This window comes from Hypanus sabinus, chromosome 22 (assembly GCF_030144855.1).
Source record: "Hypanus sabinus isolate sHypSab1 chromosome 22, sHypSab1.hap1, whole genome shotgun sequence".
Lineage (NCBI taxonomy): Eukaryota > Metazoa > Chordata > Chondrichthyes > Myliobatiformes > Dasyatidae > Hypanus > Hypanus sabinus.
The window spans coordinates 48,834,127-48,858,362 of record NC_082727.1 but is presented as its reverse complement, the minus strand read 5'-3'; the positions used below and the strand labels follow the sequence as shown (position 1 = coordinate 48,858,362).

The 24,236-nt window shown below is 38.1% G+C and overlaps 1 protein-coding gene across 1 annotated transcript in view; it reads left to right on the top strand.

Moving 5' to 3' along the window:
* The window catches only part of mki67 (marker of proliferation Ki-67), a 52,141-nt gene extending 29,243 nt beyond the window's left edge, over positions 1-22,898 (top strand). Inside the window, exons 10-16 of the mRNA XM_059947679.1 lie at positions 198-316; positions 562-736; positions 9,252-9,410; positions 10,662-11,710; positions 14,447-14,591; positions 17,610-20,639; positions 22,728-22,898. Coding sequence (XP_059803662.1) covers positions 198-316; positions 562-736; positions 9,252-9,410; positions 10,662-11,710; positions 14,447-14,591; positions 17,610-20,639; positions 22,728-22,852 — 4,802 coding nt within the window. The 3' untranslated portion in view covers positions 22,853-22,898. The remainder of the gene's footprint in view (positions 1-197; positions 317-561; positions 737-9,251; positions 9,411-10,661; positions 11,711-14,446; positions 14,592-17,609; positions 20,640-22,727) is intronic.
* Positions 22,899-24,236: the final 1,338 nt, after the last annotated feature.

Sequence of the window (24,236 nt, the reverse complement as noted above, 5' to 3'; positions counted from 1 at the left end):
TTTGTCTTTATTTTTGATCTTGTGTCGAACAAATTATTTGCAGCAAACTAGACACTCAGTGCTTTAGCATGGAAACTTGGCTTTTTGTGAAATGTTATGTAATTTAAGTGTTGGAATTGAGATAGTATGTTATTTGTACCTAAATATTGAACCTAAAAGTTTGTTTTAAACTTTGAATATTTGCAATTTCTTTTTAGTGAAAAAGTCTTGGGCACAGGTAGTGAAGGAAGGAGTAGTAAGACCACAGTTGCGGAATGCTGCGAAGAAACCTGCTGTAAAGCGCAAACGAGTCAAGAATGTCACCTCCTTGAAAGTTGTAAGTTTTTCACTAGCATGCAAACAACAATAATGATGCATGGCTAATAATTCCTAAATTTAATTTGAATAGTGCTCAAAAGAGTTGACTTGCCTCGGCTGACTGCCTAATTTGGTAAAATTATAGAAATGATTTGTCTTGGTTGAGTTTAATATCATTAGTTCAGTTTATTTTCTTTTTATTTTCATTTTTAATATCCTTAATTACTGTTGTGGAACAAAAAATATTAACTGTTGTTCCAACAGATGCCTACTTGTTTAGTGAAAGATCATTTTAGTACTGGCCATGCTGCTTCTCCAGCAACAATAGTCATTGGCAAATTGCAAGCTAACAACGCAAAACCAACCGGACAACCCCCACGTCTAACAAGAATTGCTTCACTGAGACAGAAGGACAAAGAAATGGATGAAAGCTTTACAGGTAAACTTAGCGGTCTGAAATACCTCTCACAGCTTTGCTTTCTTTGTTTGAAAGTTCTTTTTTGCAGATCAAGTTACACGTAAAGTGAAACTTCATTTGTGTGTGGTATTCCAACATTATATTAATGATGTGGAGATAGGTTTATCCCATTTCTAAATCACTTTGGTTGTGTCTAGAAAAATTTGGCAGTTGGTATTGCTATATAATAGACTTGGCATAGTGAATCAGCAACTCGCTCCACCCAGTCACATGGAAATTGCTGTTCTACAGTCCTTGACATCTAGTCATGAAGAGTGGTGGTTAGTGAAACATCTAGGTGGAAGAGACTTTAGGTGTTTGGAGCCAGCATGTAAATGCCAAAGATGCATTTGCAAAAGGCCTGATGCTTTTGCAACTCTGTTTAGCCAGCTGAGTGAATGATACAACTTGTCTTCCTCCTGAGGCCCCCATCTTCAAAGAAACCATCCTCAGACAGAATAGTTCACACCATGTAATATATCAATCTCCTAACCATACAGGAGGCCACTCAACATATGGCATCTATGTTGACTGCTAGGAGAGCAATTTTATCCATCTCATTTCACCCTCTTAATTTTCTTCTGCATCTGTAATTCTCTCTCACTTCTCTCCATTTCTCCTTTGATTCAAGCTAAAAGTATTGGATAAAGAAAAGGTTATTGTTCAAGATAATATCTCTGCTGTTTACTTATACTCAGAATCAGTAACACTTGACATTCATTGGCAAAACGTAAAACTGTCAAGCTGGGCATACAAATATCCTTCTCCCCTAGGATGTATGTCTGCATCTCTTCCTTCAAACCACTCTCACTCTTGGTCTAAAGAGACTGAACTCTCAGCTCAGAAGGGAAGGAGAGAAAAGAGAGCAGCAGTGATAGGGGATTCGATAGTTAGGGGGATAGATAGGAGGTTCTGTGGAAGAGACCGAGAATCCCGGATGGGCTGTTGCCTCCCTGGTGCCAGGGTCCGCAATATCTCGGATCGAGTTCTCAGTATTCTCAAGAGGGAGGGTGAGCAGCCAGATGTGGCCCATGTAGGGACCAATGACATGGGTAGGAAGAGTGAGGAGGTCTTGAAAGGTGAGTTTAGGGAGCTAGGTGCCAAGTTAAAGGACAGCAATCTCAGGATTGAGGTGGGTTTAGAAATAGTAAGATAATACGTAAGAAATAGTAAGATCATCACATGGCTGAAGACATGGTGCAGGAGGGAGGGCTTCAGATTTATTTATAGATAATTGGGCAGATGTATGGGAGAAGGAAGAAAAAGAAGACAGTAAAGTTCTTTGTATGGATAAACGGAGGAAGAGGTGGAGAATTTCTTAAATGCATTTATTTTAATGCTAGGAGCATTATAAAAAAGGTGGATGAGCTTAGAGCATGGATTGATACATGGAAATATGATATTGTAGCTAATAGTGAAACATGGTTGCAGGAGGGTTGTGACTGGCAACTAATTATTCCTGGATTTTGTTGCTTCAGGTGTGATAGAATTGGAGGGACAAGAGGGGGAGGTGTTGCGTTGCTTGTCAGAGAAAATATTGCAGCGGTGTTCTGGCAGGATAGATTAGAGGGCTTGTCTAGAGAGGCTATTTGGGTGGAATTGAGGAATGGGAAAGGTGTAGTAACACTTATAGGGGTGTATTATAGACCACCTAATGGGGGGCGAGAATTGGAGGAGCAAATTTGCAAGGAGATAGTGGATATTTGTAGTAAGTACAGGGTTGTGATTGTCGGACATTTTAATTTTCCACACATAGACTGGGAAGCCCATCTTATAAAAGGGATGGATGGTTTGGAGTTTGTAAAATGTGCAGGATAGTTTTTTGCAGCAATACATAGAGGAACCAACTAGAGAAGGGGAAGTGTTGGATCTTCTGTTAGGGAATGAAATAGGTCAGGTGACGGAGGTATGTGTTAGGGAGCACTTCGGGTCCAGTGATCACAATGCCATTAGTTTCAATATAATTATGGAGAAGGATAGGACTGGACCCAGGGTTGAGATTTTTGATTGGACCAAGGCTAACTTTGAGGAGCTGCGAAAGGATTTAGGAGTGGATTGGGACAATTTGTTTTATGGGAAGGATGTAATACAGAAATGGAGGTCATTTAAAGGTGAAATTTTGAGGGTACAGAATCTTTATGTTCCTGTTGGGTTGAAAGGAAAGGTTAAAAGTTTGATAGAGCCATGGTTTTCAAGGGATATTGGAAACTTGGTTAGGAAAAAGAGAGATATCTACAATAAATATAGGCAGCATGATGTAAATGAGGTGCTCGAGGAATATAAAGAATGTAAGAAGAAGCTTAAGAAAGAAATTAGAAAAGCTAAAAGAAGGTTGCTTTGGCAAGTAAGGTGAAAATAAATCTGAAGGGTTTCTACAGTTATATTTATAGCAAAAGGGTAGTGAGGGATAAAATTGGTCCCTTAGAGAATCAGAGTGGACAGCTATGTATGGAACCAAAAGAGATGGGAGAGATTTTGAACAATTTCTTTTCTTCAGTATTTACTGAGGAGAAGGATATTGAATTATGTAAAGTAAGGGAAACGAGTAGGAAAGTTATGGAAACTATGACAATTAAAGAGGAGGAAGTACTGGTGCTTTTAAGGAATATAAAAGTGAATAAATCTCCGGTTCCTGACAGGATATTCCCTAGGACCTTGAGGGAGGTTAGTGTAGAAATAGCCGGGACTTGGAACGAATATTTCCAAATGTCATTAGAAATGGGGGTGGTGCCGGAGGATTAGAGTATTGCTCATGTGGTTCCATTGTTTAAAAAGGGTTCTAAGAGTAAACCTAGCAATTAGAGGCCTGTCAGTTTGACGTCAGTGGTGGGTAAATTAATGGAAAGTATTCTTAGAGATGGTATATATAATTATCTGGCTAGACAGGGCCTGATTAGGAACAGTCAACATGGATTTATGCATAGAAGGTCATGTTTGACAAATCTTATTGAATTTTTTTGAAGAGGTTACGAAGAAAGTTGACGAGGGTAAAGCAGTGGATGTTGTCTATATGGACTTCAGTAAGGCCTTTGACAAGGTTCCGCACGGAAGGTTAGTTAGGAATGTTCAAACGTTAGGTATTAATATTGAAGTAGTAAAATGGATTCAACAGTGGCTGGGTGGGAGATGCCAGAGAGTAGTGGTGGATAACTGTTTGTCAGGTTGGAGGCCAGTGCCTAGTGGTGTGCCTCAGGAGTCTGTATTGGGTCCAATGTTGTTTGTCATATACATTAATAATCTGGATGATGGGGTGGTAAATTGGATTAGTAAGTATGCAGATGATACTAAGGTAGGTGGCATTGTGGATAATGAAGTAGGTTTTCAAAGTTTGCAGAGAGATTTAGGCCAGTTAGAAGAGTGGGCTGAATGATGGCAGATAGAGTTTAATGCTGATAAGTGTGAGGTGCTACATTTTGGTAGGAATAATCCAAATAGGACATACATGGTAAATGGTAGGGCGTTGAAGATGCAGTAGACCAGAGTGATCTAGGAATAATGGTGCATAGTTCCCTGAAGGTAAAATCTCATCTGGATAGGGTGGTGAAGAAAGCTTTTGGTGTGTTGGCCTTTATAAATCAGAGCATTGAGTATAGGAGTTGAGATGTAATGTTAAAATTGTACAAGACATTGATAAGGCTGAATTTGGAGTATTGTTTACAGTTCTGGTCCCCGAATTATAGGAAAGATGTCAACAAAATAGAGAGAGTACAGAGAAGATTTACTAGAATGTTATCTGGGTTTCAGCACCTAAGTTACAGGGATAACTTTATTCTTTATTCTTTGGAGCATGGAAGGTTGAGGGGGGACTTGAAAGAGATATTTAAAATTGTGAGGGGGATAGATAGAGTTGACGTGGATAGGCTTTTTCCATTGAGAGTAGGGGAGATTCAAACAAGAGGACATGATTTGAGAGTGAAGGGACAAAAGTTTAAGGGTAACATGCAGGGGAATTTCTTTACTCAGAGTGATAGCTGTGTAGAACGAGCTACCAGTAGAAGTGGTAGAGGCAGGTTCGGTATTGTCACTTAAAGTAAAATTGGATAGGTAGATGAACAGGAAAGGAATGGAGGGTTATGGGCTGAGTGCAGATCAGTGGGTCTAGGTGAGAGTAAGCGTTCAGCACGGACTAGAAGAGCCGAGATGGCCTGTTTTCCTGCTGTAATTGTTATATGGTTATAAAAGAACTGAACTCCAGAGGAAAAGTCAGAGTGATTGTTCTTACGTCAAGGCAGCTTTTGAATGTGGCATCAAAGAATCCTAGAATGATGTCAATAGGATTTGGGAGATATCCGCTACAGGATGGAGTCTTGCCATGTATCAAAGTTTTGGTAGAAGTTAATTATCTCAATCCTAAGGTAGAGCTTCAGAACAGTGCCCCAAGCCTAATGCTCTTCATTAATGAGTTATCAATCATTTCACCCTGGCTGAGATACTTACATCATCATTAGCCATGGCAAAGTACTGGTAGACTGGAAGGTAGCACACGTTGTGCAAAGAAAAACATGGGATCCATTGACCAATAAGCCTAACATCTGAGGTAGGTGAGTTACTGGAGATTTTGAGTGATGAGATGCATGTACACTGAGAAGACAGATAAGAATGTACAAGACATGGTTAGTAAGTTAGCACTAAACTAGGTGGTATTGTGAACAATGACAAGACATAAAACATTAGAGCACTGTTCAGGCCTTGCAGCCCCTGATATTCGCTGACCTTTTAACCGACTCTTAAGATCTATCTAACTATTTCCTTCTACATAGCCCTCCAGTTTTCTATTATGCATGTGCCTATCTTTTTTAAGTGTCCTTAATGTATCTGCCTGACTCACCACTGCCCTTGGCAGGATGTTCTATGCACACACCACTCAATGTATAACAAAAAAAAACTTGCCTCTGACGTCTTCTCCCACCATACTTGCCTCCAATCACCTTAAAATTGTGTCCCCTCGTATTAGTCATTTCAGTCCTGCACCATTTACTTGTTCTATGTCTTATATCATATATACTTCTATCAGAATCACCTCTCATCTCTGCTCCAGAGTAAACCTGTAGATCATTCAACCTATCTTCATAAAACAAGCTCCATAATCCAGGCAGCATCCAGGTAAATCTTCGCACCATCTCTAATGCTTCCACATCCTTCCTATAATGAAGTGCCCAGAACTGAACACGATATTCCAAGTGTTGTCTAACCAGGGTTTTATAGAGCTACAACATTATCTCACGGTTCTTGGAATCAATCCCCCAACTAGTGAAGGTCAGTGCTGCCTTAATCACTCAGTCAGCTTGGCAACTTTGAAGGATCTATGGACATGAATCACAAGATCTTTCATTTCCTCTACACTAATAAACCTGCTATTAACCCTGTGTTTTGCCTTCAAACTTGACCTTCCAAAGGGAATCACTTCGCTTTTCTGGATTGAACTCTATCTGTCACTTCTTAGCCTAGTTCTGTACCTGGTCAAGGTCCCATTTTAATGTACATCAATGGTCTGTACTATCCACAATTCCACCGACCTTTGTGTCATCTTCAAATTTATCTTTTAACTTCCATTTCCTCATCCAAACCACTTATAAAAATCGCAAACAGATCCCAGAACAGATCTTTGTGGAAAATCACTGGTCACTCACCTTCAGGTTAAATGCCCTTCCCCTGCCACTCACTGCACAACCACCCTTTGCCTTCAGTTGGCAAGCCAGTTCTGAATCCTCTCAGCCACGTTTACCTAGATCAGATGCCTGCTGATGTTCTGAATGAGCCTACCATGGGGAACCTTGTCAAACGCCTTACATACATTACATCCACTGCTCTGCCTTCATCAATGCGCTATATCACATCCTCAAAGAATTCAATCTAGCTTGTGAGGCATGACCTACCTCTCACAAAACAGTTTTGGGCCCCATACCTAAAGGATGTGTTTTTATTGGAGAGAGTCCAGAGGAGGTTCACAAGGTTGATTCTGAGAAGAATGGAGTGGAGGGGGTGTGATCTTATTGAAACCTACTACATGTTGAGAAGACTAGACAGGGTGGATGTGGAGAGAGTAGTGGCTTCCAGAACTAGTGGGTATAGCCTCAAAATTGAGGAGCGACCTTTTGAAAGGGAGGTAAGAAGGATTTTTTTAGCAAAAGAGTGGTGAATCTGTGGAATGCTCTGCCACAAACTGTGGTGGAGGCCAAATTTACTGGTATTTTTAGGGTGGAAGTTGGTTACCTGATCAGTCAGGGCGTCAATGGATATGGTGAGAAAGCAGATGTATGGGATTGGGTGGGATCTGCCATGATAGAATGGCAGAGCAGACTTGATGCGCCGAATGGCCTAATTCTACTCCTATGTTTTATGGTTTTCGCTTCTAAACTGTAAAGTATTTATAAGGATGTTGCCAGGATTTGGGGGACTGAGTTACAGGGAGAAACTGAACCAGCTAGGACTTTATTCCTTGGCGTGTAGGAGACTGCGTGGTGATCTTAGAAAGGTTTCTAACATCATGTGGGGCATAGATGACAGTGAATGTACTAGGTCTTTATCAGAGTTGGGGAATCAACAACAACCGCATAGGTTTAAGTTTTAATAGGAACTTGGGGAGGTAACTTTTGCACAATGGGGGGTATCTGCAGAATAAGCTGCTGGAGGAAGTGGTTGCAGCAAGTAAATAACCGTTTTAAAAACAATTGGGCAGGTAGATATATTGGAAACTTTTAGAAGGTTATGGCCACAACACTAGCTTAGATGGGGCATTTTAGTTCGCATGGAGCAATTGGATCATAAAGGCCTGTTTTCATTATCTATATTTCAATTGGAAATGAGAATATTTATAGACAACGTTTTATTCCATTCCCGATTCCTCAGATAATGAAGCAGTCTGGCATACAGCCTAGGCAACACTGAAGCATGACAAGAATCATTCTTGCCAAACAAGTGGCATACAATGACCATTTCCAAATAAGAACCTAACCACCCTGACATGGCATTCAATGGCACTATCAGCTTTTGTCCCAAAACAATCAATTTCTCAGTGGGGGGGGGGGGGAGGATTGCCATACAAGTTATTTGTTCTGATGAAACACCAGTTCTGTTGTCACCATCCCACCATCCACATCCATCCAGCACTAAACATTCACTCCCTTTTTTACAATACATGGAGAAGATGAAGAATACTTTCGTTTGGTAGTGACTAGTTACGATTTTGGAGTTATTATCATTAATGTTCTGAAAGCACCAAGTGAGAGTAAGGCAACAATTGATCCTAATTAGTTAAATTGGTGATTGGCATTCAAATTGGTAATGATAAGCCACCACCTTAAAATGCTGTAGTCCTCTTGTTAAAGATGTTGTTCTCACAGGAGTTAAAAAAAACAGGTCCAGTAATGATGATAGTGGAATGATAATATATTTTCAAACTCAGAATGGTATGCAATTTTGAGAAAATTCAAAGGTATTGAAGGAAAGATTCTGGTTGCTTCATCTTTCCCCTTCCTTTCCAGTCCCGATGAAGGGACTTGGTTTATTTTCCATAGGTGGCTGACCTGCTGAGTTTATCCAGCATTTTTGTATGTAATACTGGGGAATAGCAGCAGGTTTGAGAATTTGTGTATAATTTAATGACAAAATAGTTTCTGGCACCCTGATCAACATGACAGCCTACAATGTTTTGAATTGTGTCGATGAATTAAAGAAACACTAACGATCTTCTTTACAGGCAATGATGAGAATTTTTATTGGTTGCACTTTTGTGAAAATTCCCAATGGTTGTAAAATTGCACTATCAATAGAATTTACTAATGTTTGAACAACACATCTAAATAGAAGCAATAGAATCATATTAAATTGTCAGGAATTGTCTGTAATAAATTCATATTTTGGCTGAATATTTCCCATGTCTTAGTAATCCTCGTGCATTTAGGAAGAGGAATTCTTAATACAGTAAAACTGTAAGCTTGTGCCCTCAGCTCTCTGGTATGAAATTTTCTGGGATATTAGATTGTACTTGTACCATCCCAACAGTTTAGTCATATTTTATTCTTTTTACATACTATAGAGTAATATATTAGAGTACATTTTCCAGTGAACCTGGTGACTATAAAAGAGCATGGGAAGTCAATCCCATTGAATTATAGCTGGTCAAATTGTTCAAACTCCCCATCCCAGGCACTTGCCTTAACAACGTTCTCAGTTATACATGGCCAAAATCAGAAGTGAAGAATAACATGGATTTAGTGTACTAATAATAAGTCAGATGCTGAAGAATTGGATGCTTTTGAGTTAAGCTAAAAGGCATTTGATTTGTGGATGACCATGATTCATAAACAACAGTGTAATGACCAGATAATAGTTTTGGTAATGTTATCCATACCCAAGAGGTATTATTGGTCAGTATATGGCATTGACCCCCCCCCCCCCCCCCCCGGCTCTTATTTTTGTTTGAAATTGCAACTGCCTTTGCAACAATGTATTTAACTTTCACATTAATTTATATCAACTTATGAATACTCAACAGGTGTGGCTGAAATGTTCAGTACTCCCATGAATGTAAATGAAAAATCAAGTGTATTTAGGCAAACCTCGGATATTGTTGATGATGCTCAAGCTGCTTTGGTTGTTCCAGTATTCCAGAAAGTACTTGAAAACTCTGCTACCAAAACTCCTGAAGTGACTGGTTAGTCTGTTTTTGTGTCAACCTTTATTCTGTCTTCCCATGTCCACTTGCATTTTCCTGGCCTGTCTTTTTGGCACTGTTATTTAATCTCTTTGCTGCTTCATTTCTTTTCCTACCATCTGTACCTTCACACATTTAGCTGTTAATTCTAACAGGTGTTAAATCTGTAATTGACTACGATGTTTTGAGGTAATATGGTTAAAATTCAATGGAGGGGAGGGGGAAACAGGCAATGAGATAGTTTATGTCAAGGCAATTTGAAATCTAATATGTGAAACATATAATAGGCAGATAGAAAGTTGCAAGGTTTAGAAGTCTGGATGTTTGAAGATTAAAGAAGCACACTTCTAGAACAGCAAGATGAAAAGATTCATAATTATAATTACAATGGAATCCATTGTTGTAGTTTTTAGATTTCCTCAGTTCTAAGGCATTGAATGTGGGGAGTTTAGGGCAAATGTGTTTGTTTTAATGTGGCCTGTACGTTAGGGCTTCCATATAATTGTACATATTTTAGTCATACATTTATGTTACATCAACTACAGATAATGCTGTAGTGAAATAATGTGCATTGTTTATTGGAGAAGGAATGTAATTGTAACTTGGCAGATTTATTGACATCAACTTGCATAGTAATGTGAAAGGCACTGTGTACAAATCCCATGATGCACTACAATTCTTTAAAATACATTTTAATGCTGAGTATCATCAGGGATGTTTGAGCAGAAGAGTTAAGTTCGAAGGAGTGCTTTAGAGAAATTCTGAAACCATGTGTTAATAATACAGGTGATCAAACATTTTAAGATGGGGTGATTTAAAGAGTGCATTAATGGTAAATGTGATATGCTGGATATGAATTCCTGATCTTAAGAATGGACAGGTAAAAGTGTTGTAATTGAAGGTGATGGAATTTGGAAATGTTCAAGAAACCAGAAATGGCGGAGAATATATTGTATATCTTGTGAGTTTGCTAGGCTGGGAGTAGGTAACCAAAGAGGACTTGAGGGTGATGTAGAGGGAAAGGATTTTAAATTTGAGCACTAGGCAATGATCTGATGTAATTCAGTAGAGAGATGGTAGGTGAGCAGCAGCCTGGGCAAGGGAATTTTGAACAGGGTGCTTTATAGGGGGATGGTTTATGTAAAACTGATGTTTTACAATATCATAGTTATAAGATTGAGGTGCCCATAAAATATGCTATTGTGTAAATTTTGTCAGTATCTTGTTTTCAAAAGTGGCTTTATTTTTCAGGTGTAAGGGCTTTTACACCACTAACAAGAAGTGTAAGGCACAAAACAGTTTCACGTCTGTTAAAATGCCGAGCTGATTTGTCACATACTTCAATAAGCCCTTGTGAAACCCCATCCAAGGGAACTGAAATAAGTAGTGAAGCAGAACACATTGGAGATTATCAAAGAACCATGAAGACACCCAAAGTGAAAGGACAGCCTGTGGAAGACATGGTTGGTTTGAAAAGAATCATAAAAACTCCTAAGGTGAAAGGGCAGCCTTTGGACGACATGATGGGTGTGAAAAGAATCATGAAGACACCCAGAGTGAAAGGACAGCCTGTGGAAGATATGGTTGGTGTGAAAAGAATCATGAAAACTCCTAAGGTGAAAGGGCAGCCTGTGGATGACATGATGGGTGTGAAACAAATCATGAAGACACCTAGAGTGAAAGAACAGCCTGTCGATGATATGGTTGGTGTGAAAAGAATCATGAAGACACCCAGAGTGAAAGGACAGCCTGTGGAAGATATGGTTGGTGTGAAAAGAATCATGAAAACACCCAGAGTGAAAGGACAGCCTGTGGAAGATATGGTTGGTGTGAAAAGAATCATGAAAACACCCAGAGTGAAAGGACAGCCTGTGGAAGATATGGTTGGTGTGAAAAGAATCATGAAGACGCCCAGAACTATAGAGGACCCAATGGAAAATTTTGTGGGGCTGCAAAAGCTTTTCACGGAACCAAAACAAAAGTTAGAGAGTCCTGAGATCAGTTATGTTGGAATTAAAAATATATTCTGTGCAGAAAAAGAAGTGGAAAACTGTGACTATAGTGGTTTGGGTGAAATGTTTTCCACACCGGTAAAATCTGAAAACGTTACTGATTCTAAGCTTCAGTTTTGTTCAAGAAGTGCAGATAAACCTACATTACTGGACGAATATAGTGATACCCAGACAATTGAGACACCAGGAAGTAATTTGATGCAGATTATGGAAAAGCACAATGGAGTATATAGAAAAGAAACATCAAGAGGAACTGATCATAATTCAAGGCTCACATCAAGAGTTCAGGTAAAACAAAGCATTAATATTTAAAATGACAGTAGAGCAATATCCAAATGATGGTGTGAGTTGTTTGGGATCTGAGCTGCTACTACGGAGATCTTTAGCAACATAAGCTTGTGCGAGGCAAGTTGACCCAATGATTTGTGATCTCTGCCCTTGAACTGGTGCAGGCCACAAGAAATATACACAGTGGCTACTTTATTAGGTGTAGCTAATGAGTGGCCCCTCAGTGAATTCATGTAGTAAGTTAAGAATGCCCTACTTGTAAATGTGAAATCAGATTTCATTGTTACTTTTGAAAGGCATTGAATGTTTACATGAATAAAACTAATTTTAAGGATTAATGGGGAAAATTTACTTCTTGGATCAAGTAGGGCAGCTTTTTCTTTGTCACAAAATGGACTAAATACACAAAATGTTTTTCAGAACTTCAGCATGTTCTAACACTTTAATCTGTTCTCTGCTGAATTCACATTCATTGAAGTCCCTCTCCCTGGTGAGCACTGAACCACTTACTTATTAAGGATTTCCCCTGCCTTGTCCTCCTCTAGGCATGTGTTCCTTCTTTCTCCCTCAGCTGTCCTACCTCAATCCAGTTATTCTAGATTCACCTTAGAGTTTTCCTTAATCCTACTTTCTAAGTCCCTCTCGTGTCCCCTTCCAGCTCTTCTAAGTAGCTTCTTGAGCTCCTGACTACATTAAAATTCAAAGCTCCAAGTAAATATGTTCTCCAAGTACTTGTCTTACCATTTATGACCTTGAGATTCATTTTCTTGCAGGTATACTCATTAAATCCATTATAGAATAATAACCATAATGGAATCAGTGAAAGACCACACAGTGTACAAATGATGGCATCCATTAGTCTCGTGAGACCATGGATCTGCGCCTGGAATGGTTTCCAGGGCACAGGCCTAGGCAAGGTTGTATGGAAGACCAGTTACAGTGTACAAATACAAAAGAAAAAATGATATTTATTAAATAAATAAGTAAGCTATAAATATCAAGAACATGAAATGAAGGAGTCCTTGACAGTGAGTCCATAGGTTGTGGGAACATTCCATTGTGGGTCAAGTGAACTTGAATGAAGTTTGTCCTCTTTGGTTCAAGAGCCTGATGGTTGAGGGATCATGACTGTTCCTGAACCTGGTGGTGTGATTCCGAAGCTTCTGGTACCTTCTTGATGGCAGCAATGAGAAGAGAGTGTGTCCTGGGTGGTAGGGACCCTGATGCTGCTTTTTTTCATGGCATTGTGCTCAATGGTAGGGAGGGCTTTACCCATGATGGACTGGGCCATATCCGCTACTTCTTGTAGGATTTTCCATTCAAGGGCATTGGTGTTTCCATACCAGGCTGTGTTGCAGCCAGTCGACATACTCTCCACTACACATCTATAGAAGTTTGTCAGAATTTTAGATATCATGCTGAATCTCCACAGACTCTTGAGGAAGTAGAGACTCTGTTGTGCTTTCTTTATAATTACACTTGCTGTGCCCAGGACAAGTCTCCACCTCTGATCCTCCATAAACAACTGGGTCATGGACTTCCAGTTTCCTTTTGAAGTCAAAATTCAGTCTTTGGTCTTGGTGACTGAGCAAGACATTCCTGTTAAGGTAGCACTCAGCTAGATTTTTGATCTTCTTCCTATATGCTGATTCATCATTAACTCTGAATCAAAGCAGTGAGCTAATTAACCTCGTAGTCTTATGGTGCACCTTTGCTGATGGAGATTGTGGAAGGGATGTGTTGCCGATCTGAACTACAAGTGAAGAAATCAATGATCCAATTAGACAAGGAGGTATTGAGGCCAAAATAGAAAATAGGTGCAGGAGTAGGCCATTTGGCCCTTCATGCCTGCACTGCCATTCAGTATGATCATGGCTGATCATCCAACTCAGAACCCTGTACCTGCTTTCTCTCCATATCCCCTGATCCCTTTAGCCACAAGGGCCATATCTAACTTCCTCTTAAATATAGCCAATGAACTGGACTCAACATCTTCGGGTTTATTGATTAGTTTTGAGGGCTTGATTGTATTGAATGCTGAGCTCTAATGGATAAAGAGCATCCTGAGATGTATGCATCTTCGCTGCTCAGATGTTCCAGGGTTGAGGGAAGAGCTAATGAGAGAGCATTTGCTGTGGACCAATTGTAAATTGTCTTGTGATTAGGTTAGGGTTAAGTCAGGAGGTTGCTGGGCAATGCGGCTTGAAGATCTGGAAGATCTTGAAGACCTACTCTACACTGTATCTCAATCAATCAATCAATAAATAAATCATAAGACTTTAATGTATGGTGTAATGCTGATAAAGATGGTAACAGTGTGTGGAGTGAATTTCTCTGCAGCAGATTTATACAGATTGTTCTTTGTTATCTTCAGCTAACTCTTAGAGTAATATAATTTGGCTCTCTACCCTCAATTTGGGTGATTTCAAATAGCAACTTTAAGTTAAATTTCCCTCAATTTATATAATGGTTAAAATTGTAATTGCCCAAAGTATGATAAATGTGAAATGTACATCTGTGGGAGAAAGGGAATTGTCAATGTTTTGAACCAAAACCTTGACCCAGGATTCCTTTGTTTAGATTCAAACATCTGCAATCTCTTTTTGTCTCAGATCAGGGTATAGTTGGTCTGTGATGCTTTGTAATCATGCAAATATGTTAATATTTGTATAGGTACATATTAAGCAAATTCTATCAGAGTATGAAATGAGTACAAGTACTTTTGTGTTGCTTCAGGTGACAAGGACAAGGGGTGTTCAAGCCAGATGTCCATCCTCCCCATCATCCCAAGAAGTGTGTATACAACAGTCCCATCAAGCTGAAACTTTACAAACACTTCCCAAGGATGGCCTTGTTGATTATACACAGACAGGAATAGCTGGTATGTCATACAACTGCAATGTTTCTAATGTGTTTCCTACAAGCTTTCAAACTTTTTTTAAAGCTTACACGTTGTACTGGATAGCATGCTCATGACAGTGTCCACATTTCTTCCAATCAGCAGTTTTCTTCGCTCCCTTTTGTAAGTAACTTGACCTAAAGTATATTCTGTTTGAAATAGTAACAACCTCTCATTTGTCAGAGGCACAATTATTTTTATTTCTTATCTCATGGAGTTATTTTAATATCTGCAGGGTAAAATCCAGATCATTACTAAAAAGAACATTTAGTAGTTACTTAAGATTGAAAATAACCAGGAGAATAATGTAACTATTTTGACCTATTATGATTTGCTCTGATATATTAAAATGCCAGCATTCCTCTAAGGCAGGGGTCGGCAACGTTTACCACTGAAAGAGCCAATATGGACCCATTTCCCACAGAAAAGAAAACACTGGGAGCCACAAAATGAAATAACACTGCATACAACGGGTTTTTTTTGCCTTTATGCTATGTATAAACAAACTATAATGTGTTGCATTTATGAAATTGATGAACTCCTGCAGAGAAAACGAAATTACATTTCTGCATGCAACAAAAACATTTTGAACTCCGAATAAAAAGACGTTGGGTTGAAGGTTACTCCATAGTTAGCCTACCTTGGATCGAAGAATTAAAAGAAAGCGCGCACTGGCGGGTGTCAGGCATTGGCAGTTGTGATGTATATTAATAGCGATAAAAAACACGTTGTAGCGGTGTGCTACACGCAGCGCTAAAATAAAGACTGCAGTCAAAGGTAACTTTATTCGAACTAAACAGCCTTGCTTTAAAGCCTCCCTCAACCCACCCCCCCGTGGGCGCGGATGCTCCAAAAGACACGTACTCACAAACCCCCGTAGGCTATCTCCCTTAGTCGGAACGGTGGCTAATTGTGAGCCGTTTCGGATGTGTCTCTGCAAAGTTTTCAGATTGTACAAGATCACCATAATCTTCAAATTTCGAATTACATTTCAAAAGCTAACAAACCACGGGGAGCCGCATCACAGAGATCAAAGAGCCGCATGTGGCTCTGGAGCCGCAGGTTGCCGACCTCTGCTCTAAGGCTATGATGGCCATTTGTTAATCAAAATTTGAAATTATTGGAGATGATACTGCAGTAAATTTCTCCTTTACTGGTTAGAGTGGACTTCATAATCCAACACATTTATTTTATACCCTTGAATATTCTGAGAGCAGCAGGTTGAGAAAGGTGACTCTGCATATTTTGATTCTGCACCAAATTAATCACTTTACAATTCACTAGAACTATTGATCTTAGCTTTAAAAATGTTTCAGCACCTGAAAAGTTATTAAATTAAAAGTCATAGAGTCATAGAACACTATAGTACAGAAACAGGCCCTTTGGTCTATCTAGTCTGCCAAACCATTAATCTGCTTAGTCCCAAAACCCTGCACTATAGCCCTTCTTCCACTTCCGATCCATATTGTACCTATCCAAATTTCTCTTAAGTGTTGAAATCGACCCTACATCCACCACTTGCACTGGTACCTCGTTCCACATTCTCACCACCCTCCGAGTGAAGTTGATTAATGCAGTTTTTATTTTGAAGGCATACTACTGCAAAGTTTTACCCTAAAGCTTGAGAGAGAGAGTTCAGATGTGGCAAAGTAAAGCAATTTCAAAGACTTAAGTTTTTACTTTTGAAATGGGTCATCAGCATTGAATCATAATGTCTTCTTTGGGCAGTATAATTTTTGTTAAGTTATGACAAAACAGACCTTTTATGCTGCGAAGGTAGTACACGTGAGTATCTCATGTCCACAGGATGTGCGAGTACAACTAAAATAGAATTTAGTTGTGCTTGTATGGATGCATCTTTGTTGGCACATGTTATCCTGACGACTTACAAGGAAAATATGCATTCATATGGAAATTTTAGTTATAGTTGTAAAAAAGGAATAATGGCAAGACAACCAAAAATTACAATTTGGAAAGCTGATGCTATTGCATTTCATGGCTATGATGGGAATATTGACATATAATGGCTATTTCCAAGTGTCTTCATTGACAACACCTGTGCGATCTCCTTTTTGGCAGAAGGCATTTTAAGTTTCAGACACTTTCTTACCATATTGGAAATTGCCTTTGAATTTATTGAAATCAGACTGACAGCAGTGCAACAAAACTGCTGATTTTTTTTTAGTTGAAGGCCTAACTTTAGAACGCAGTCTCTTTATTAGGTTCAAATCTTCCACTCTAGAATGTGGCTAAATGGAAGAAAGTCCACCAGAGATCCTGATCACTGAGTATAACCCACTACCTTTGATAATCTGATGTAATACTTGCACATTACCTTGAGTGGGTATTCAAAATTTGTGTCTACAGGTCAAAGTTGTCTTTAACTTTGAGCAGGGCTGTAGGACCAGGACTCTTAAAAATTGAAATCAGGGGCCTGGTTCTAACAATTTTTAAGACTCAAAAGAACAATGCTGATTTGAATAAGAATACTGTCTATGTGCATACAATATAATGTTGAAAGAGTTGAATATTGCACTTTAAATAGGATTTGAAGTAAGAATTTGATAAGATGCAATTTGAAAAGTGTATATTTTTGTGCTGATTAGTAATGCTCTTTCTTGTCAAGGAGTCTGTAGGGTTATGTTGCTTAATGCTCAAGAGGCATGAGCACAGAATTCAGTCTGATATTCCAGGGCAGCATTGAGAAATCACTTTTCTAAATGTGTTCTTAAAGCAAGCTCTGTTTTCTCTTAGACCTGTTTTTGAGAATTCTCTGCAGTCATTAGAAATATTATGAAGCCCAGCTAGCATTTTAAAACAGCATATAGAGAAGATGAACATAATTGCTATTTATGGTGTCTTACTCTGTCCAACCCTTCTATCATACTCTTTGTTCAAGTAATGACCAGACTTCACAAAAATATTTACTGTAAAAATGTTTGTTTTTGTGAATAAGTTGGCTATATCACTGCAAATGTTTGTAATTTTTGTTATTTCTAGAAGGTAAAGATGGACGATCTTTAATAAACTCCAAAGTATCACCAGAAGCAAAATTATTAAATGAAAAGAAAGCAGAGGATACTGATGCAGAAGAATCAATAAAAAGTACACCAGGCAAGAAACCTCCTTGTAAGCAGATTGAGGAAATAGTTACATTCAAGCCACAGAAAAAGAGATCATTGGAAGAAAATAAAGTTCCTAACATTCCCGAAGTTGAATTTGATATGCCTAAATTTGAAACAAAGGGCACTGTATTGAGTAAGAATGAATCTCCAGATAAAAACGTCGAATTTAACAATCTGCTTTCCCCAGTGACTAAGTCATTGAGAGGGAGGAAAAACATCAAAGAATTGAAAGAATTATCCACACGTTGTAAAGTTGCGCCAACTGATGAGTCTCAAAATGGACAGATTTGTGAAATAAAAGAAAATTCTTCACCAGCAAGAAAATCATTAAAAGGGAAGGAAATCCAAAATGTTCAAGATGGTAAAGCAAAATGTCCACCTTCAACAAAAATTTCCACACAAAATGAAGGATCAATCACTGAAATTGAAAAAGTGATGCCCTTAGCCTCGAGGAAAAGACCACAAAGGAAGAAGGAAACTAAAAATTCCAAAATTAATGATGGGGAAGAAACTTATGTTGCAAATGACTCACAAAGTAAGGGAGCAGAGCGTGCACAAATTGAGCTAGTTAAATCTCCTTTGGAAAAGTTACCACAAGAAAGGAATGAAATTGAAAATGTTGAATCTGAGCGAATGACTAAAAGACATTTGTTGCCAAAAATGCCCATAACAAGTATGGATGCTAATGACTTTGTAGCTGAAGATGTAAAAGCACCCATTGCAACGGGAAGACTACGGCGAAGAAAGAACATCAATATTGATGAAGTGGAGATGCCGAAACCACCTGGAACGACAAATACAAGTACACAAGCTGAAGTTTTAAAGGAATCCAGTAGTTTACAGACTAGTTCAGAAGATCAAGAAGAAAATAGCAAAACTACGGTAAATTTTGTCCCAGAGGGATCTGTGAGAGAGGAAACAAAGTCTGAAAATATGAAAATACCTAAAAAGGTTGATTTGACTGGCTCCAAATATAGATCCACAAGACGAAAGAGGGTATTTGAAGAACTGCTTTCAGAAGATTTTAAACAGGAATCTGCTCCCATAAAGAGATTGTGCAAAGGGGAACAACTGGATGAAGCTCTAACAAATAATGCAGTACACCATGTTTCTAACCCAGCATCTCCAAATGTATCCGACAAAGCGTTAGAGATATCAGAAGGGACGTCTAATGGAAAAGAGGTATCAAAACGGCCACGCAGAGGAAAAGTTGCAATAAAGAAAGTAAATGAACAAGGTTCAAAAAATTTGTTAGAAACCCTTGGGAAAGTGATATCAAAACGTCCAAGCGATAAAGTAATTGCTGATGTAAACAAATTCCATGAATCAGATGAGCAGCCAAAAGGCAGCCCAAAACAAAATGAGACAAATGTGCCTTGTGCTTTGGTGAAAAAAGAGGAAAACAATGAAAGGAAAAGGGAGGAAACTGAGATTAAGCAGCATTCAGAACTTACTCTAAAGCCATCACCATCACCAATAAAAAGATCACTGAGAAAGAAGGCAAGTCAGAAAATAACTCGAAATAAAGAAGAAAATGCAAAAGAATTATCTTGTACAAGAAAGTTGAGAAGAAATATCACAGAAGAAAAGTTACAGGCAACTATTAATGATGGACCATGTGTTCCAGTAAATAATCATTCAAGCAGAGAACAAAAACATGAAGAGGAAAGTATCCCTTCATCAAAGATGAGTGGGAAAGGCAAACAATCAAAGGAATTGTTGACTAAAAACCAGGAACAAACTGACCAGCAGCAAACTGTGGGCATAGTTAATGTACAATTATGTACTACAAGTGAAGAAAAACCACCGAGTCAAAAATTGACAGGCAAAGGTCGTCGACAAGGGAAGACTTCAGCAAAAGGAATCTCTGCTTGCCTATCAAATGCTGAAGAAGGAGAAGCCCATTTGAAGGTTTCTGCTAATTGCAGTGAAGTGGCTAATCATTCAGATAAGGCTGAAGCTGCCAGACAAACCAGATCTTCAAGTAAAGGCAAAGTTAGTAAGAAAGCAGCAGGAGTAACTGAAGTAACGAATGACAGCAAAGAAACAGACGCAGTGTTGATTCCTGGAACTGAAGGAACTGGTCGGCCTAAGAGAAATATTAGGAGAGGGAAATCTGAAAAAGCGTTTACAACAGAATTCGATGTGACAGGTTCCATTCCAGTTACTGGAGAGGAAATTGTAGAAAGAATTGTTATGTCCAAAAAAGGTTCAAAAGAATTTCCTTCACTTGAAGATAGTCAGAAAACAGAATTGGATAATGGAAAGCTGCCTGACAATAAATGTGGTAAAAGAAAGATTACAAAAGATGTTCCAACATTTGTACAAGAAACTATCAAGGAAGAACTACAAATCAACAATGAAATGGTTAAATCTGTTGAAATTCCCAGAAAAAGTGGCCGTGGGATGATCAAAAGAAATAATTCAGCTGGAAGCAATCAGGAATTAATCACAGGTGTAACTGAAAAACAGGTAGAAAATTCAGTCAACAAAGTTGAAAATAAGAAAGCCAGAACAGGACAGAACAACAATGTCGAAGAAACTGCTTCAATTTCATTTGCTCAAGGAGGGAAGGTTCAAGTAACAAGCAAACGGGCAAGAAGAAATAATCTTCGAAAGCCAACAGATAATGATGAGAATCTTCTATGTGGGGAAGTTGAGACAGAAGATAATAGTGGCGAACAAGAGACCAATACCATATCAATGGATTCTTCACAAGTATCTAAAAGGGTTACAAGAGCAAAAATATCATCTGAAGCCACTGAAATTGAACAAAAATTGATTCAACCATTGACCAATGGATTGCTTTCACCGGTGCCTGCAAATCTCTCAAAAAGAACCTTAAGAAGCAAGCCCACTGTTGTAGAAACCACAGCTGATGTACCTGCTAAGAAAGCTAAAAAAGGTAAGAACTTTTTTCTTTGCCCATAGAAGGTTTAGTTATAAAGTTTTGGCAATACATTTAAAACAAAATGAGTAATATCAAACACATTTTTGTAATATTTTAAAGCTGTAAAATAACAAAAGCATATGAGATACCAAATAACAAAAACACATCAGTTGGTTACATCGCACACAGTAAATTAACAGCATTCAAACAATTGAAATTTTGCAAAATAATGTTAAGCCAAGCTGGCCAAAAGAATCTAAACCAGCAAATTAAAATTGCAACATTTTAAATGTCAGGACATATTGCCAATGAAAACTGAAGGAGGTTCTCTAGAAAGAAGTGAAATAAGATCTTCATTGTCATTAGGTTATGCAATACCAGCCATACTCGTCCTTTTATAATGAAAGCAGGCACTTGATTGAAATTGGTTTATTTTTGTCATATGTACTAAGGTAATGAAAAGTTTGCTTTACATTTCATACATATCAGATCATTATACAGTGCATTGAGGTAGAACAAAGTAAAATAACAATGCAGAATAAATTGTAACAATTACAGATGAAAGTACAAGAAACCAAGGTGCAAGATCATAATGAGGGAGATAGTGAACAGTCTAACTTGTATTAGGGAACTGTTTAATTGTCTTGTAACAGCAGGGTAAAAGCTGGCAATGAACCTGTGATTCATATTTCCAAGCTTTTGTATTTTCTGCCTGATGGGAGAGAAGAGAGAATGTCCAGAGTGGTTGGAGTCCTTGATTATGTTGGATGCTTTACTGATGCAGCAAGAAGTATAGATAGAGCCCATGGAAGGGAGGCTGGTTTCTGTGATGTGCTGACAATTCTGCAGTTTCTTGCAGTTACGTACAGATCAGCTGCCGAAACAAGCTATGATGCAATCAGACGTCACAAGTGAATCTGCAGATGCTGGAATAAATAAAAACACAAAATGCTGGCAGAACTCAGCAGGCCAGACAGCATCTATGGGAGGAGGTAGCGACGATGTTTCGGGCTGAAACACTTCATCAGGAGGGTTCCTTCATCAACCTTCCTGATGAAGGGTTTCGGCCCGAAATATCATCACTACCTCTTCCCATAGTTACTGTCTGACCTGCTGAGTTCTGCCAGCATTTTGTGTTTCTATGCAATCAGACATGATGTTTTCTATGGTGCATCAATAAAAGTTGACAGAGACATGCCAAATTTCTTTACCTTTCCAAGGAAGTAGAGGTGCTTGTGAGCTTTCTTGGTGTGATATCTACATGGCTGACCAGGACAGGGTGATGTTCACTCCTGGGAACTGAATTAGATAGGAGCATATGCACGGCCCTCTACCCCACCCTACCCTTCCTGAAGTCAATGACCAGCTCTTTTGTTTTGCTGGCATTGAAGGAAAGGTTGTTGTCTATCATTTCCATCTATTTTTTTTATACTGAAGGTTTTGCACTTACTTGTACTACTTTCCAAATGTATGCAATTTATAGTGTATTCTTATTTTTATTGTCTTTAATTCATATTTTGGTCTATTTGCTGAATTTTAAATTTTCCCAACTGTAGGTTTATCTTTTCCATAATAATGTATGCTACTGCTTGTGAATTAATATTTTAAACCAATGCTTGTTTTATCAGAGTGAAATTCTCATTTTCAGTTTGTGGCATCTTTCTGTGCACAAATTTCTTGTATTGCAGTCAGTATATTACAGTGCTTTGGCACCAGCATGCTTTTAGACATATAGAGGGAGAATTAAGTATAGTTGAAATGCAAATCATTATTCATCTATGGTAAGGATTCCCAACCTTTTTTATGCCATGGATCTCTACCCATAAGTGAGAGGTCCATGGCCCCATGTTGGGAACCCCTGATCTAGAGATTGTATATGTTTTTCATTTCTTACTACATGTTGTATAGGCAATTCAATGTTGATATACCATATTTAACTACATTACTTTTATTGTAATGATCACTCTTTTCCAGAAGTTTCTTTATAATTATATTACTAATCCTTGAATTACTGTAAAATACTATATTTAGTGGTTTCTGTATAGCACTGGTGTCTTAAAATATGAGCTGTAAATAAATACTTTGTTTCCTTTAACTTCACAGAACAGTTGACTATAAAGGAAATAAGCAGCAAAAGGCAAACAAATCGAGCTACTGCAAGAAAGGTGCTTTCTGTCACACCGCAAACTGCCCAGCCAAAAGGGCGTACTACCAGATCAAGAAAGTAGAAAATCCCAGATGTAATCTTATACTATGTTACATATACTGTATATTGCTTAAATTATGCTTTAGCTGCATCACTCAGTTTTCTAATTTTCTTGTCCTTTTAGTGCACTTTAGTTGGCACAAAATTGGTGAACTTCTGAAGCTGCCTATTTTAGTTAGTAAAGTATACACCAGTCATTTTGGAAAATAAGAATATATTATTGGAATTCTGGGAAATGTATGAATTTTCATGTAGAAATTTCTAGAGGGGATAAATCTAAAGCTTATATCATTTAATAAATAGTATATTGATTCTGAATTTGCAAGCTCCACCTACAAAAGTGTTTTATTTTTCTTGCTTTTAAGTATTTGCATCAAGTTTTGGAATTATATAAAGATACATTTTGTACTCTGGTTCAAGTTTTGTTGCAAAAAATAATGGCAATAAATTTTGCACATTAAATATTCTGTCTTTTATTTTTTAAACTTCATTCACATCATTTGTAACACTTAATAAATTTAAACAAGTAAGTCACAATGTAGATTTTCTTAAATAACCTCAAGTGAAATATAAAAAAGTTTGGAATTAGAATCTGCAAAAATTAAAATATCAAATTATACATCACTTCAGTGCAGTATGTCCCACCCAGGAAATAATTTATAGTCACACTTATGCTTTGTCTTGTATTTATTTTAGCCAGTTTTCAAAAGAACTTACCAACCAGCACAAATGTGGCAATTTTAGAAGAAAAGGACTCTACTCTTGCACAAGGTTTACTTAATGCATCTCTTCCACCGATGGGTCAGGATATGTGCAAACTATAAAGGGTAGTTTGTGAGGTGTTACACTTTTTTTTTAACTGCTTAGGGTGTTTCTAAGTGTACCAAAGGCATGGAGTTGAGGTTGATAATATTTTAAGTTCTACTTCACTACTTTGAGTCGTTAGATTTGTAGGAGTTGGGGGCAAGTGAGGCTCTTTCCAGGAAGCAGTGAAAAATATTCTTGAAGTTTTTTCTACTATCCATATGGGAATCTCTTCCTAACGTAGCCTGGAATAATATCTTGTTTTGGGTGTCTGGTATCAGGCATGTGAATGATGTGGGACAGCATGAAAGCCATGATACTGACCAACTGGTCTGCAGCAGAGCTAGTTTCAGTGAAGATTAATGTTACATTCATATATTGTAATAAAATTGATCAAACTGTTATAACATAACACAAAGGTATACCACTCTGTAATCAAAAATTTAAAGATAGGTCATACATCATAAAAGAAATTTTTTTTAAAATATTTAAAAAAAAAGTCAACCCCCTACCAACTACCAAAGAAAAAAGCTGATGGATGACAATGGGTAATTACAAAAAAAACATATTCACTTAAGAAGAGAAGATAAAAATATACATGA